This window comes from Cucurbita pepo, chromosome 12, assembly GCF_057944985.1.
Source record: "Cucurbita pepo subsp. pepo isolate OVF chromosome 12, ASM5794498v1, whole genome shotgun sequence".
In the NCBI taxonomy this organism is placed as follows: domain Eukaryota; kingdom Viridiplantae; phylum Streptophyta; class Magnoliopsida; order Cucurbitales; family Cucurbitaceae; genus Cucurbita; species Cucurbita pepo.
In genome coordinates this window covers 13,634,078-13,649,259 of record NC_141809.1, presented here as the reverse complement: position 1 = coordinate 13,649,259, position 15,182 = coordinate 13,634,078, and the positions used below count along the sequence as shown (strand labels likewise).

Below are 15,182 nucleotides of genomic sequence, written 5' to 3'. Positions count from 1 at the left end.
GAATTGAATAATCTTTACATCAAATGTTTATTTTTTTATTTTATTTTTTTACATATTCGACCGTTCTTTCAACAAATTTGTCGTTATGCTCTCTCTAACAATATTAAACATCACGTTTTTGAACAACGTCAACTTAATCAACTCTAGAACCAGGCAATCCTCAAGATTCCACTACTCCGTGGTCATGGTTGCGGATGTGTACGTGGGTCCAATACCAGCTGACCCATATAACTAACTTAATTAAACCGTTATCTAATTTAATTAAGGCTTTTATACAACATTGATGCACGTGGCATCTCCTTGAATTTGGATAGCTTATTTTATTCACTCTTCTCCCTATAAATCCTTTCCATGCTTTCCATGTTTTCTCTATACAATCCTTCAACTCTTTACCTCTCTCTGTTAAGCTTCTTCTCATTCCAAGCTCTCTGTTAAGCTTCTTCCATGGCACCTCCAAATGACACAGCCACCTTAAACTCCTCTGTTCTGAAATCCGACAGCTTGGAGAACCTTATTGATGTTTCAGATGGGAAGCTCAATGTCAAAGGCGTTCCATTGCTGTCGGATGTCCCAACCAATGTGTTTTTCAGCCCTTTCTCTTCCCTATGCCACTCCTCCGATGCCCCACTTCCTCTGCTCCAACGAGTGCATACTCTGTCCCATAAGGGCGGATTTCTTGGCTTTCATCAATCGCACCCTTCTGATAGGCTCACCAATTCCTTGGGGAAATTCACGGGTAGGGAGTTTGTGAGCGTCTTCCGGTTCAAAACATGGTGGTCGACCATGTGGGTCGGGAATTCCGGGTCTGATTTACAAATGGAAACTCAATGGGTCATCCTAAATGTTCCTGAGATAAACTCATATGTCGTCATCATTCCCATTATCGAAGGCAGTTTCAGATCTGCCCTTCATCCCGGAACCGATGGACAAGTCTTGATTTGCGCTGAAAGTGGCTCAACTCATGTGAAAGCATCCAGCTTTGATGCTATAGCCTACGTTCATGTGTCTGACAATCCCTATAATTTAATGAAAGAGGCTTATGCTGTTATTAGAGTCCATTTAAATACGTTCAGACTCTTGGAAGAGAAGCCTGTTACACATCTAGTGGACAAATTCGGTTGGTGCACTTGGGATGCTTTTTACTTAACGGTTGATCCTGCTGGGATTTGGAGTGGTCTAAATGAGTTTGTTGAAGGCGGCATCTCGCCGAGGTTTCTCATCATTGACGATGGGTGGCAGAGCATCAACATGGATGGCGATGACCCGACTCGAGATACGAAGAATCTTGTTTGGGGTGGAACTCAAATGACTTCAAGGCTTTATAGCTTTGAAGAATGTGAAAAATTTAGAAAGTATAAAGGTGGGTCTTTGTTGGAACCGAATGCTCCATCGTTTGATCCAATGAAGCCGAAGTTGTTGATGAACAAGGCAATTGAGATTGATGAGGTTGGAAAAGACAGAGACAAGGCCATTACATCTGGAATCACTGATGTCTCTCAATTTGAGACCAAAATTCAAAAGCTAAAGGAAGAATTGAATGAGATTTTCGAGAGATATGAAGAACAAAGTAGTGCTACAAGCAAGGATGGTGATGAGTTTGGACTAAAGGCTTTCACAAGGGACTTGAGGACAAGATTCAAAGGTTTGGATGATGTATTTGTTTGGCATGCTCTGGCTGGTGCTTGGGGTGGTGTAAGGCCTGGCTCTACACATTTGAATTCTAAGCTAACTCCTTGCAAGCTTTCTCCTGGCCTCGATGGCTCGATGGAGGATCTTGCTGTCGTGAAGATCATCGAAGGTAGCATTGGACTCGTTCATCCTGACCAAGCTGACGATTTCTTTGACTCCATGCATTCCTATCTTTCTAAAGTTGGGGTTACAGGTGTGAAAGTTGATGTGATGCATGTAAGTATCTCTAAAATCTTAATTTTTTTTGACTTAGGGTTCCGAGTAACTAATATGTCAACTCTTTCAGACTCTAGAGTATGTCTCGGAGGAATATGGAGGGAGAGTTGATCTTGCAAAGGCCTATTATAACGGTCTCTCCAACTCCCTCTTGAAGAACTTCAAAGGGACTGGACTCTTCTCTAGTATGCAACAATGCAATGATTTCTTCTATCTTGGTACAAAGCAAATCTCCATCGGAAGAGTCGGTAAGAGTTGGTAACAATGCATCATTCGAATCTCACTTAAGGGCTTTTTTCGTTAAAGATTCACTACAACAAATGATTGTGGAACAGGTGATGATGTTTGGGTTCAAGATCCACAAGGTGATCCCATGGGTGCGTATTGGTTACAAGGAGTTCATATGATTCACTGTGCATATAACAGCATGTGGATGGGGCAGATGATACAGCCTGATTGGGACATGTTCCAATCAAACCATTTATGTGCCAGTTTTCATGCAGCATCAAGAGCCATTTGTGGGGGTCCTGTTTATGTTAGTGACTCAGTGGGCGGCCATAATTTTGATCTCATAAAGCAGCTCGTCTATCCTGATGGAACTATTCCAAGATGCCAATATTTTGCCCTCCCCACTAGAGACTGCCTTTTCAAGAATCCTTTATTTGACAACAAAACTATTCTCAAGATATGGAATCTTAACAAGGTACTTTCTAGCTCCATCTTTTACTAATTAAAACACGTAAACATTTATATCTTTTTCAAACACCGACATTTATTTTATCCTCTTGGTTGGAATCTAATTACAGTACGGAGGTGTAATTGGAGCTTTCAACTGCCAAGGAGCAGGATGGGATCCTAAAGAGCAGAGAATCAGGGGACGTCCAGAATGTTACAAGCCAACGTCCACAACAGTACATATCAAGGATGTGGAATGGGACCAAAAACCAGAAGCAGCCCCAATGGAAAATTTCGTCGAATATGTTGTGTACTTGAACCAAGCCGGGCAAATTGTCCACATGACTTCAAAATCTGAACCACTAGAACTAACCCTTCAACCCTCTACATTCGAGCTCTTCAATTTCATACCCATAAAAAAGCTAAGCTCCAACATCAAATTCGCTCCCATTGGCCTGACGAACATGTTCAACAGTTCTGGAACTATTCAACATCTGAAATATAACGAAAAGGGAGTGGAACTAAAAGTGAAAGGAGTAGGAAATTTCTTGGCTTACTCAAGTGGGTCGCCGAAGAAGTGCCTTTCGAACGGAATGGACGTGAAATTTGAATGGAATTCTGATGGAAAGCTGAGTTTTGAGCTTCCATGGATTGAAGAAGTGGGTGGAGTTTCAAATTTGGACATTTTCTTTTGAGAAATTTTACTACCTAAGTTTAAAATTTGTATGCATTTTGTTGTGTCGTGTTAAATGTTACGTGTGCTAAGGGATCGATAGCCATTTCAATTAAATAAGGCTTTTGTTTCTGTGATGAGACATTTTATGGCTATTTTAGTTTTGTTTCTATTTGATAATAAATTTTATAAATTAAAAAAAACAATAATAAATTTTATATTCATAAACTTCGTACTATGTCTAAAAAAATGTCCTTAAAATTTTTAAATGTTTCAATAATACCCTTTAAACTATACACTTTAAATTTTAAAATAAGTTCAAAAATATTTTACGGCAGTTTTTCAATGGGTTTAAAAAATATTCTTAAAATTTTGTATTTTAAAAATACCCTTAAAACTTTAAAAAATTTCAATAATACCCTTCAAAATTTTAAAAAATTAAAAAAATACTCATAAAATTTTAAAAATAGTATTAATACTCTTAACATTTATACTATCAATATATTGACAGAAATCGTCTATCTACGCCTCATAAATTATTTTCAAACCTTTTAATTTTTCTTCTAAATGTCTAAGGGTATTAATGTTACTTTTGAAATGTGGTACTGACAGTTCCGTTCATATACTAACAGTAAGATTATTTTTTAACATTTTTAAAAAGTTTAAGGGTATTGTGAAGTTTTTAATAAAATTTAAAGATATTTTTAAGTTTTGGAGACGATTTTAACAATATTAGTGAAACTTTTGGAAGCTAAAATATTTTTAAATGTTAAAACTATTTTTTTAAAACCTTAAGGGTATTTTTAAAACAAAATATTAACGATTCCATCCAAAACTAATTTAAAATAAAATAAAATTAAATTAAATTAAACTTCAGAATATTATTGAAACTCTTGAAAGTTTAACGATATTTTTATTAATTTAGTCTATTGTATTAATATTTCAAATATTTGAGGTCATAAAATCAAAAATTACGAAGACTAAAATGGACAAAAGTGGTGCACCCGAAAATTCTTCGATTGCAAGAAAGGATGTCACGAGAACGCCAGGTGTAAAGAAGAAAACTTGTAGGATCTAGAGCTAATTTGACGTATTCTGAAAATTCTATTCCAAAAACAGTACTTTAATTGAACAAAAAAAGAAAGTGAATATATAAAGTCGATGCAAATATACCTATCGAATATCTCAAATTTGAACGATAAGAAAGGCATAAAGGTATAAATTTCAATTCTTTTAAATTTTTTTTAGCCATCTTATCTTCCCGATCACTCTCATTCACATCTGGTCTCAGATCCTTAATGTAACCTTTATCTACTCAGCTGTCACAACTTTTAAAAATTTTAATATACTTTTTACACAAAGCATCTAAATTTTTTTCCCGAACATTTAAGAATATTATAACAAAAAAAAGGAAGAAATGATTAAATTATTTAGAATTTATTCCATAAAAAGAAGAATGTTTTTTTTTTTTTTTTTTTGTTGGCATTTTATGAATAAATATAGCCACGTATTTAAATCTTTTGAGTCATCGTCTCTATTGGATTTGAATATCTCTACAAATTCTTAGGCTTTAAAGCTATTCAATTTTCACCCATTCTCAATATTTCTATTAAAAAAAAATTAAAAATAAAAGTGGAAGAGACGAAGAATTCCTTATAAAGGTGGGAAAATCTTTTATTAGTAGACGCGTTTTAAAATCGTAATGTTGTGACGATACGTAACGGGCTAAAACAGATAATATCTAATAGGGGTGGGTATATGCTGTTGCAAATAGTATTAGAATCAGACACTAGATGATATGCTAGCGAGGACGTTCGTCCCCCAAATGGGGTGGATTGTGATATTCCACCTTAGTTGGAAAGGGGAACGGGGAACGAAAAATATTACTTATAAAGATATGGAAACAAGTAGACACTGCTAGCAAATGAAATTAAACTGAAACGAAACATGGAAGCTAATAAAAATTAGTTGTAAGCATTTTAAAAAAGAAAAACATAGCAGATGAGTAGATAACATTTATTTCAAAATTCAAATATAATATTTGAAATAATAAAATAATAAGTTTCAACAAAATAAACTTATTTTAAATTTGAATATTTGATTTTATTAAGGTTGAACAACGTTAATTTATTTGAGTTTTAGTCTACTCACTTGTTCACACAACAATAAATAAATAAAATAAAAAATGACAATAAATAAATAAAAGTTACAATATTATGTTATGATTTGATTTCAAACATTTATTTTATAAATTATTAAACTGAAATACTTTTTTAAATAAAAAATTATAACAATTAAAATTTAAAATTGAGATTACAGTGCTTATAATTTTTTTTTTTTTGCACAATATTTAGATTAAATATAGAATTTAATATTTCCTTGGAAACGCGTTTGTAATAAAATGACGATTTTTTTTTTTTTTTTTGTCGGAGAAAAAGTAATAATATTTCATTATTATAATAATATATATTTAATATACGAGATTTAAGTCAGATTTGTAAATATAGGTGTTTATTTAACTCTGCAATCTAAGTGGGTAACTGAAAGAGAGCGGTGAGAGATTTTGTTTTATTAACTAAACGAAAATTCTCCGTCTCAACTAGGGTTTGTCTAAATCTCCACCCCGCCTTACGTTCATACATATATTCAATATATGCATATGTACGTACGAATGTATATATTAAGTGTTCACGACTTTGTTAGGTTGAATATTTAATTATGTTGGGATAAGATATTATTAAATTATAAATATATTTGGATAATTTATTTTATTCCCTTTGCAACCCAACAAAATGGGAAGGGAAAAGAGTTGAAAATACAAACAATGCATAAAAATAAACTTAGATAGTCAAATTTCTCAAAAGACAATATCCAAATTAGAAACTCCACCAACTTCTTCCATCCATGGAAGATCAAGACTCAGCTTTCCTTTCGAATCCCATTCAAATTCAACTTCCATTCCGTTCGAAATGCACTTCTTCGGCGACCCACTCGAGTAAGCCAAGAAATTTCCTCCTCCTTTCACTTTTAGTTCCACTCCGTTTTCGTTGTATTTCAAATGTTGAATCGTTCCGGAACTGTTGAACATGTTCGTCAGGCCTATAGGAGCGAATTTGAGGTTGGAATCTAGCTTTTTGAGGGGTATGAAATTGAAGAGCTCGAATGTCGATGGTTGAAGGGTTAGTTCTAGCGGTTTAGATTTCGGGGTAGTGTGGAGAATTTCCTCAGCTTGGTTTAGATACACAATGTATTCAACGGAATTTCCCATTGGGGCTGTTTCTGGTTTTTGGTCCCATTCCACATCGTTTACGTGTACTGTTGTGGATATTGGCTTGTAGCATTCTGGATGTCCCTTGATTCTTTTCTCTTTACGGTCCCAACCTGCTCCTTGGCAGTTGAAAGCTCCAATAATACCTCCATACTGTAATAAATGTCAATTTCGGAAAAGTTATAAACGCTTAGGTGTTTTAATTAGTAAAAGATGGAGCTAGAAAGTACCTTGTTAAGGTTCCATATCTTGAGAACAGTTTTGTTGTCAAATAAAGGATTCTTGAAGAGACAGTCTCGAGTGGGGAGGGCAAAATGTTGGCATCTGGGAATTGTTCCATCGGGATATGCAAGTTTCTTTATGAGATCAAAGTCGTGGCCACCCACTGAATCACTCACATACACAGGTCCCCCACAGATGGCTCTTGATCCTGCATGGAATTTGGCACACATATGGTCTGATTGGAACATGTCCCAATCAGGCTGTATGATCTGCCCCATCCACATGCTATTGTATGCACAATGGACCATATGAACACCTTGTAACCAATATACACCCGTAGGATCACCATGTGGATCATGGAACCAAAAATCATCACCTGCTCCAAAAATCATATATTAGTAGTCGAACTTAATTTGAATTAGAATTTTGAATCAAACTCAAATGACTACAGAGAAGGCAGAGAAGGGAACAGTTTCGGATCTTACTAACTCTTCCTATGGAGTTTTGCTTTGTTCCGAGGAAGAAGAAATCGTTGCATTGTTGCATACTCGAGATAAGGTTAGTCCCTTTGAAGTTCTTCACAATAGAGTCGGTCAAACCCTTATAATATACCTTCGCAAGATCAACTCTTCCTCCATATTCCTCTGCCACGTATTCTAGAGTCTTGATTGAACAAACAAGTGGATAAATTGATTAAGTTAATAAATAAAAGAGAAAATGAAGTTTTCATTATGTAGAAACTTACATGTATAACGTCAACTTTCACTCCTGTAATCCCAGCTTTAGAAAGGTACGAATGCATGGAATCATATAGATCGTAGGCCTGATCAGGATGAACGAGGGCAATCTTGCCTTCAATGACCTTTACAACTGCTAGGTCTGTCATTGTCCCGTCAAGTCCAGGAGAAGATTTGAGGGGAGTTATCTTGGATTTGAGATGGGTAGAACCCGGCCTTACACCGCCCCAAGCACCAGCAAGAGCATGCCAAACATATATATCATCCAATCCTTTGAATTTTGTCCTCAAATCTCTTGTGAAAGCCTTCATTCCCATGTCATCGCCTTTGTAACAACAGTTTCCATTACGGTTGTTTTCTTCTTCATCTTGATCATTCCCAAAAATATCCATCAACTCTTGCTTCAATTTCTGAATTTTAGCTTCCAACTTAGACACATCAGTAACTCCAGATTGAATGGCATTATCTTTATCTTTCTCAGCGTTATCAATCTCGATCGACTTTGAGATCAACAACTTCGGCTTCTTGGGATCAAATGGTGGAGCATTTGGACCCAACATAGTCCCACCTTTGTACTTCCCGAACTTGTCACACTCTTCAAATTTGTAAAGTCTAGCAGTCATCTGATTTGAACCCAAAACAATGTGTTTCATATCTCGATGTGGGTCTTCGCCATCTGCATTGATACTCTGCCACCCATCGTCAATGATGAGAAACCTCAACGAGACTCCACCTTCAGTAAAATCATTCACACCATGCCAAACTCCCACGGGATTGACATTCAAGAAAAATGCATTCCAAGTACACCAACCAAATCTATCCACCAAATCTGGCACACTCTTCTCTTCCAACAGCCTAAAAGTATTCAAATGGACTCTAATAGCAGCATAAGCTTCTTTCATTAGATTGTACGGATTATCACACACATGAATGTAAGCTATGGCATCAAAGCTCGATGCTTTCACTTGAGTTGAGCCACTTTCCGCCCAAATCATGACATGCCCATCGGTCCCAGGATGAAGGGCAGATCTGAAGCTCCCTTCTATAATAGGTATGATAACGACATATGACCTTATTTCAGGGACATTCAAAATGACCCATTGAGTTTCCATTTGAATATCCGATCCAGAACTCCCAACCCACATGGTCGACCACCATGTTTTGAATCTAAAGATACTTAACGACTCTCTACCCTCGAACTTTCCCAGAGAATTGATCAGCCTATCAGAAGGTTGACTTTGACTTTGGTCGAAACCAAGAAACCCACCCTTATGGGACAGAGCATGGACTCGTTGGAGCAGAGGAAGTGGCGCATCGGAGGATCGTACCGAAGAAAAAGGACTGAAAAAGACGTTGCTTGGGACGTCTAATAGCAAGGGAACTCCTTTTACATTGATGTTCCCATTTGAAAGATCAAAGTAGTTGGAAGACATGAAGCTAGGTGGTTAACAAGGAGCTGGTTGGAACTTGAATCACTCAAAAACTGTTCAAAACTTACAGACAACCTTAAACACAAGACAAGCAACCTAAGTTGACATACGAGGATGATATCAGAGATGGTTCATAAGCTCAAACACAACCAACACTTGATAACTTGTATGGAGAAACTATGCAAACAATAAAATCATTTATAGTTGCTCATAAGTTTTTTTTTTTTTTTTTTTTCTTTTTCTGAATAAAATTTCACACCATATCTTAAAATTTTATATGGCATAAAACTTAGAATAAAAAAAAGTAAGAGAATAAATCTTTATTTTGTCACTATGGAGACCAATATGGAAAAACAATGGAAGAAATGATTAAAAATTTAAGAATTTATTCCATAAAAAGATTAATGTTTTGTTGGCATTTTATGGAATAATATAGCCACACATTCAAATCTTTTGAGCCATTATATCCATTCAATTTATTCTTGGGTACCTATAACTTTATATCTCTATCAACTTTATTATTTTGAGTTATGAATATGCTAACATTATTTCTTCCTCTAAACTCTTAACGGTTACGTTAACATTTCTAAATATTTATAGGTACGATATCAACATAAATGATTGGAGTTTCAATGATTGAGACACTGAAAAGGAAGGTCCACTTTATTGGTATAGATAGTGACTTTCAATTCTTTTAAGCCTTCCTTAGTCATCCTATCCTTAGAATTGCTCTCATTTGGAACTGATCTCTGTTCATTCGTGTACCCTATTTTACTCCCGTGTCACATTGGAATTCTTGTGATTGAGCCACGAAAAATGAAACACAACTTGTTGTTATAGTTGAAAAACTATCGATTCTTTTAAGAATTTCTTATGATTCAGCGAGCAACATGCTTAAGAGTGAAAACTACCTCCATAAATCAACCCGACTCATTTTAGCATATTTTACTCTCACTCATAACCCATGATCATTCCCTAAATTAGCCGATGTGGGACTTTCATCATCCAACACCTCCCCTCGAACAAAGTACGCCTCCCCTTAATCTCGACTCCTTTTTCTTTTGGAATCTTAGTCATTTTTTACTATGCCTTCGAGGAGGCTCGACTCCTTTTCTTAGCCTCCTTTTCTTTTGGAGTACTTTGTTCGACATTTGAGGATTTACCAATCTATTGGCACGACTAAGTTTAGAGCATGGCTCTGATACCATGTTAGACGAACACAACTCTCCACAATAGTATGATATTGTCTACTTTGAGCATAAGCTCTCATGGCTTTGCTTTGGGCTTTCCCAAAACGCCTCACACCAATGAAGAGAGTATTATTTGATTATAAACCTATAATCATTCCCTAAATTAGCAGACGTGGGACGTTCATCCTCCAACAATTTTATTCGAACTATCACATCTTCGTATTAAAATTATTTATAAATCACATGATTGAATATTAGTGGAGAATTTCTCTTTTTAATATATAATAAAAGGAAAAATAAAAATATATGAGTAAGGAATCCCAAGAGTGAATACGTGTTATGTTGTAGATAAATGGGAATCACTTTTATTTTAATTCCCTTGGAATCACCTTTGGAATAATATTAAATATTTTATCCTATTTAGAATATACTTTTTATTACCATAGACTATCGCTTTATGTATTTTAACTTTTACCACATTTTTATTCTCATCTAATGTGCAGTAAGTAGTAAAAAAAATTTAAATATTCATCTTGATTAAAATAATTAGAAAAAATATATAATAAATTTCTCTAAATTTCCATATAGGGGTGTACATTCAACCCGACAACCCGACAACCCAGACCAATCCAACCATAGCATTTCGGGTAGGGTTTGGTCCATTTTTCTGAACCCGAACTGAATCGGTTCGGTTTCGAGTTCATGGGCAAAACCTTCGAGTTGACTCGAGCCAAATAAAAATATATAAAATATATTAAGACTCCCTCCATATTAAGGATATATCATAGTAGTACTCAAGTTGGTTTAGGGACACTCACGCTCGAGTTTAATATTACTCTATTTATATTATTTTTAATTCGTTTGTTTTGTTTATATTATTTTGTTATTTTTTTAATTTTGTTATTTTATTATTATTTTTTTTAATTTCTCTATTTTGTTTATATTATTTTATTATTTTTAATTTGCAATTTTTATTTTATTTTTTTTAATTTCTTTGTTTTGTTTATATTATTTTTAATTTGCAGTTCACCAGTATTAATACATTTTTATAAATTATATTATATATATATAATTTTAAAGCATATTCAAAATTCTGAATTGATTTGTATGGGCGGATGAACTTTTAATATATTTTATCTAAAATTATATTCGAATAATTATAAATGGTAGATAAATAAAAATTTAAAAAAAAAAAATTGACAACCCAACCCAAAAATAGAGGGTTAGGTTGGGTTAGGTTGTGAAAAATTTTGGGTTGGGTTACCCATCCAACCAACCCGAACTTGGTTGGGTCAAAAAAATTCATCAACCCAACTCAACCCGGATTATGTACGCCCCTATTTCCATATGTATATTGGCATGTTATTCCCATGTGATCGACCACATCATCCATCAATAAAGTCAAGAACCCACGTGGACTTTGATTAAGCTAATGTCTATTATTAATTAGCTCTTGAGTGCAAACATTATAATAAACCCTTTTTTATTACATCCATAATTTCTCTTAACAATAAAGAAAATAAAAGAATTATCTTTGGTCAATAATTTGATATAATTATAAAATTAATTAATGGCTTCACCAATAAAATGCAAGCGTGTGTGCTTGCTTAAACATTTTTTTATTCTTTAAATAATAATAATTAAGGAATTAATTCCTGTTGGATGATGGAAGTCCCACATCGACTAATTTAGAGAATGATCATGGGTTTATAAGTGAGGAAGACTAACTCCGTTGGCATGAGGCCTTTTGGGGAAACCCAAAGCAAAGCCATGAGAGCTTATGCTCAAAGTGGACAATATCATACCATTGTGCAGAGTCGTGTTCGTCTAACAATTCCCTCACCGCTAGCAGATATTGTTCTCTTTGGGCTTTCCGTCGCGTCTGCTAGGGGAAGGTTTCCACGCCCTTATAAATGGTGGTTTGTTCTCCTCTCCCAACCAATGTAGGACATCACAAAGGGTCAAAGCGGATATTCTCCTAATAGACCCGTTTTAAAATCGTGAGGTTGACGACGATACACAAAGGGTGTAACGGCCTAGATCCACCGCTAGCAGATATTGTTCTCTTTGGGCTTTCCGTCGCGTCTGCTAGAGGAAGGTTTCCACGCCCTTATAAATGGTGGTTTGTTCTCCTCTCCCAACCAATGTAGGACATCACAAAGGGTCAAAGCGGATATTCTCCTAATAGACCCGTTTTAAAATCGTGAGGTTGACGACGATACACAAAGGGTATAACGGCCTAGATCCACCGCTAGCAGATATTGTTCTCTTTGGGCTTTCCGTCGCGTCTGCTAGGGGAAGGTTTCCACGCCCTTATAAATGGTGGTTTGTTCTCCTCTCCCAACCAATGTAGGACATCACAAAGGGTCAAAGCGGACAATATCTACTAGCGGTGGGTTTAAGCTGTTACACTCGATATCGCTCTCATTTGAACGGAGCATCAGTTCATTCATGTATTCATCTTTTACTCGAGTATCACAACTGAACATGTTCAAACCAATCTACTCAAACCAATAGAGTAGCTTTAATAAAAAACCATCAAGCTAGCCTATTAAATGGCATGAAATTGGCCACCCTACACAACTTTCTTATAATTTTTCATAACATGCCCCCCAACTCCAACTCATTTCTTAACCTTTTAGTTGATTGATGAGTTATGCATGTGACCCCCTTTAAGCAAGTTCCTTTAATTTATACATAAAACCCTTTAAATTTCCCTAATTTACACATATAAACACATCCCAATACACACCCACCTTTAAACTATGCCTCAAGATTTACAAAATTCACTAATAAATATTTTTAGTACATAGAATTTGATTCATATTTTTAGGTTATGATCTTATAATATGGTTAGAGAGAGAGAGAGAGAGAGAGAATGGATTATCTTTGTGTTTGGTTGAAATTGTTCGATGAAAAATATGTATCCGTACAATGAATGAACCAGACATGTCCAAACATGTACACAAAATGAAAAAGTCTCTTCCTTTCCAAAAGAGAAAGAAGAGAGAGAAAAACCCTAATAATTTTGACTCAAAACATGGAGATTCATGAATGTCACAAACAAAATCCCAACACATCTTATCCACATTGTTCCAATTCAACCTCCCCAAAATACCCTTCTTTCGAACGGGTTGTTTCGTAATAATCATTGAATACAAGTTCGAGATGTTTGACGGGTTTTCTTCCATACATTCATAAGTGCAAGCCTCTTAACTTTATTTGTGAAAGATGGAAATTTTATGCTTTGATATCATGTTAAACGAACGTCGGCGGTGTTGTTAGCTAACTAATATGTTATATAATGTGGGTATGAGTAAAGTTTAAAGATAGGGATGTAGTGATAATTTTAATTAATGAAATGAAATGTGTGTGTGTCTCTCTCTAAATGATGTCCATTGAACTTGGAAAGTGGGGGGGGGGGGGGGGGGAGGAATAATCCAGAGTGTGAGTAGTGGTTTATATGAAGGGGGGGGCTGAGGAAGAGGGTGGTGATGGTGGTGGCGATGGTGAGAAAATCATGTGGGTGCATGTGCTTTGAGTTGGACAACATGCCCTAAAGCAATCCCCCACCATTCTTACTCTTTCTCTTTTCTTTTTTATCTCATAAATTTATTCAATCAAACCGCTACAACGTGTCTGTTTTATAATAAAGACGGTATATGTAACAGTTCAAGCCCATTTCTAACAAATATTGTCTTCTTCGGACTGACTTTCTCTCAAAGTTTTTAAAACGCGTCTGTAGAGAGAGGTTTCACACTCTTATAATAAAAAAAATGTTTCGTTCTCCTTTCCAATCGATGTGGGATCTCACAATCTACCCCCTTCAAGGCCCAACGTCCTTGTTAGCACACTTCCCGATGTCTAACTCTGATACCATTTGTAACAGCTCAAGCTCTGATATATTGTCTTCTTTGGACTTTCCCTTTTAAGACTTTCCCTCAAGGTTTCTAAAACGCGTACACTAGGGAGAGGTTTAACTTTTATAAAAATAAAAAATGTTTCGTTCTCCTTTCCAATCGATGTGGGATCTCACAATCTACCCCCTTCGAGGCCCAGCGTCCCTGTTGGCACATTGCCCAGTGTCTAGCTTTGCTACCATTTGTAACAGCTCAAGCTCAGAACTAATAGATATTGTCATCTTTGGATTTTCCCTTTCGAGCTTCCCTTCAACATTTTTAAAATGCGTCTACTAAGTAGAGATTTTCATATTCTTGTAAAGAATGTTTCGTTCCTTTCTCCAATCGATGTGAATATCTTAATATATAGTCGTTACAACATAGTTATCTCTTCTGAACGATTCCTCTCACTCGGTATAAAATAATAATGATTAATATCATTATTCCAACCTTCTCTCAATCATTTCTCTTTTTGCAACTTATCCTCTCTTTTGTGACCAACCAAGTTCATAAATTTCCTCCATATAAAAACCCTAAGCCACCATTGCCATCAACATCCAAATCCCAATTCCTCTCCCTCTAGTTTCCTCACCACAAGAGAGAGAGAAGAAAACAACACCATATGGGAGCTTTCCCAAACACCCTTTTGCTACTTCAACTCAACATGGAAGAACCAACGCAAGATATCATCATCAATGGATCCATATTGAAGAAATCATCAATGGAAGAAGAACAAAAAAACAACAAAAGTTGCAGAAGAAGAAGAAGAAGAACAAGCAAATCATTGGCCAATAAGACAAGAAGATCATCAACTAGAATAGTGCAAAGGGTCGCCACTTTGAGAAACCTCGTATCCAACATGAACAACGACAACAACAACGACAACGACAACGACAACGATGGCTCATTAGAACAGCTTTTTACTCACACAGCTGATTACATATCGTCGTTGCAAACACGAGTCAGATTCATGAGGACTTTGGTCGATGTCTTGTCCGGTTCTTCTTCTTCTTCTTCTTCAAGAATTTGAAAAGGTTTCATTTTTATATAAAATTGTGTAAAACCCATATCATCATCTATGTGTAAAGATTGATATATGTGATTTTATATATATCATTCTTCTTTCCCTTTTGCTTTTATTTGTATTTGCATCTCTCTCTCCCATGTAGTTCTAGAGAGAGAG

General features: G+C 35.5%; 2 protein-coding genes across 2 annotated transcripts; one reads left to right on the top strand and one right to left on the bottom strand.

The window, feature by feature from the left end:
• The first annotated feature begins 339 nt into the window (after positions 1–339).
• LOC111806611 (stachyose synthase-like) lies at positions 340–3,385 on the top strand. The gene is made up of 4 exons (XM_023691987.2): positions 340–1,905; positions 1,976–2,153; positions 2,241–2,608; positions 2,712–3,385. Exons 1-4 carry the CDS (start codon positions 445–447, stop codon positions 3,273–3,275), a joined length of 2,571 nt encoding a protein of 856 aa, XP_023547755.2. The 5' UTR covers positions 340–444; the 3' UTR covers positions 3,276–3,385.
• Positions 3,386–5,987: 2,602 nt separating this feature from the next.
• On the bottom strand, positions 5,988–9,089 carry LOC111806409 (stachyose synthase). The gene is made up of 4 exons (XM_023691708.2): positions 7,489–9,089; positions 7,229–7,406; positions 6,752–7,119; positions 5,988–6,674 (listed from the first exon to the last, which is right to left on the bottom strand). The coding sequence occupies exons 1-4, from the start codon at positions 8,911–8,913 to the stop codon at positions 6,111–6,113; spliced, it is 2,535 nt and encodes an 844-aa protein (XP_023547476.2). The 5' UTR covers positions 8,914–9,089; the 3' UTR covers positions 5,988–6,110.
• Between the last annotated feature and the right edge of the window lie 6,093 nt (positions 9,090–15,182).

Excerpts from the sequence above, each read along its gene's own strand:
- LOC111806611 (XM_023691987.2), top strand. The coding sequence starts at position 445 with ATGGCACCTCCAAATGACACAGCCACCTTAAACTCCTCTGTTCTGAAA. Across the intron at positions 2,154-2,240 it reads AATCTCCATCGGAAGAGTCG|GTGATGATGTTTGGGTTCAA; the intron begins GTAAGAGTTGGT and ends ATTGTGGAACAG. Across the intron at positions 2,609-2,711 it reads AGATATGGAATCTTAACAAG|TACGGAGGTGTAATTGGAGC; the intron begins GTACTTTCTAGC and ends ATCTAATTACAG.
- LOC111806409 (XM_023691708.2), bottom strand. The coding sequence starts at position 8,913 with ATGTCTTCCAACTACTTTGATCTTTCAAATGGGAACATCAATGTAAAA. Across the intron at positions 7,407-7,488 it reads TGAAAGTTGACGTTATACAT|ACTCTAGAATACGTGGCAGA; the intron begins GTAAGTTTCTAC and ends TGTTCAATCAAG. Across the intron at positions 6,675-6,751 it reads AGATATGGAACCTTAACAAG|TATGGAGGTATTATTGGAGC; the intron begins GTACTTTCTAGC and ends CATTTATTACAG.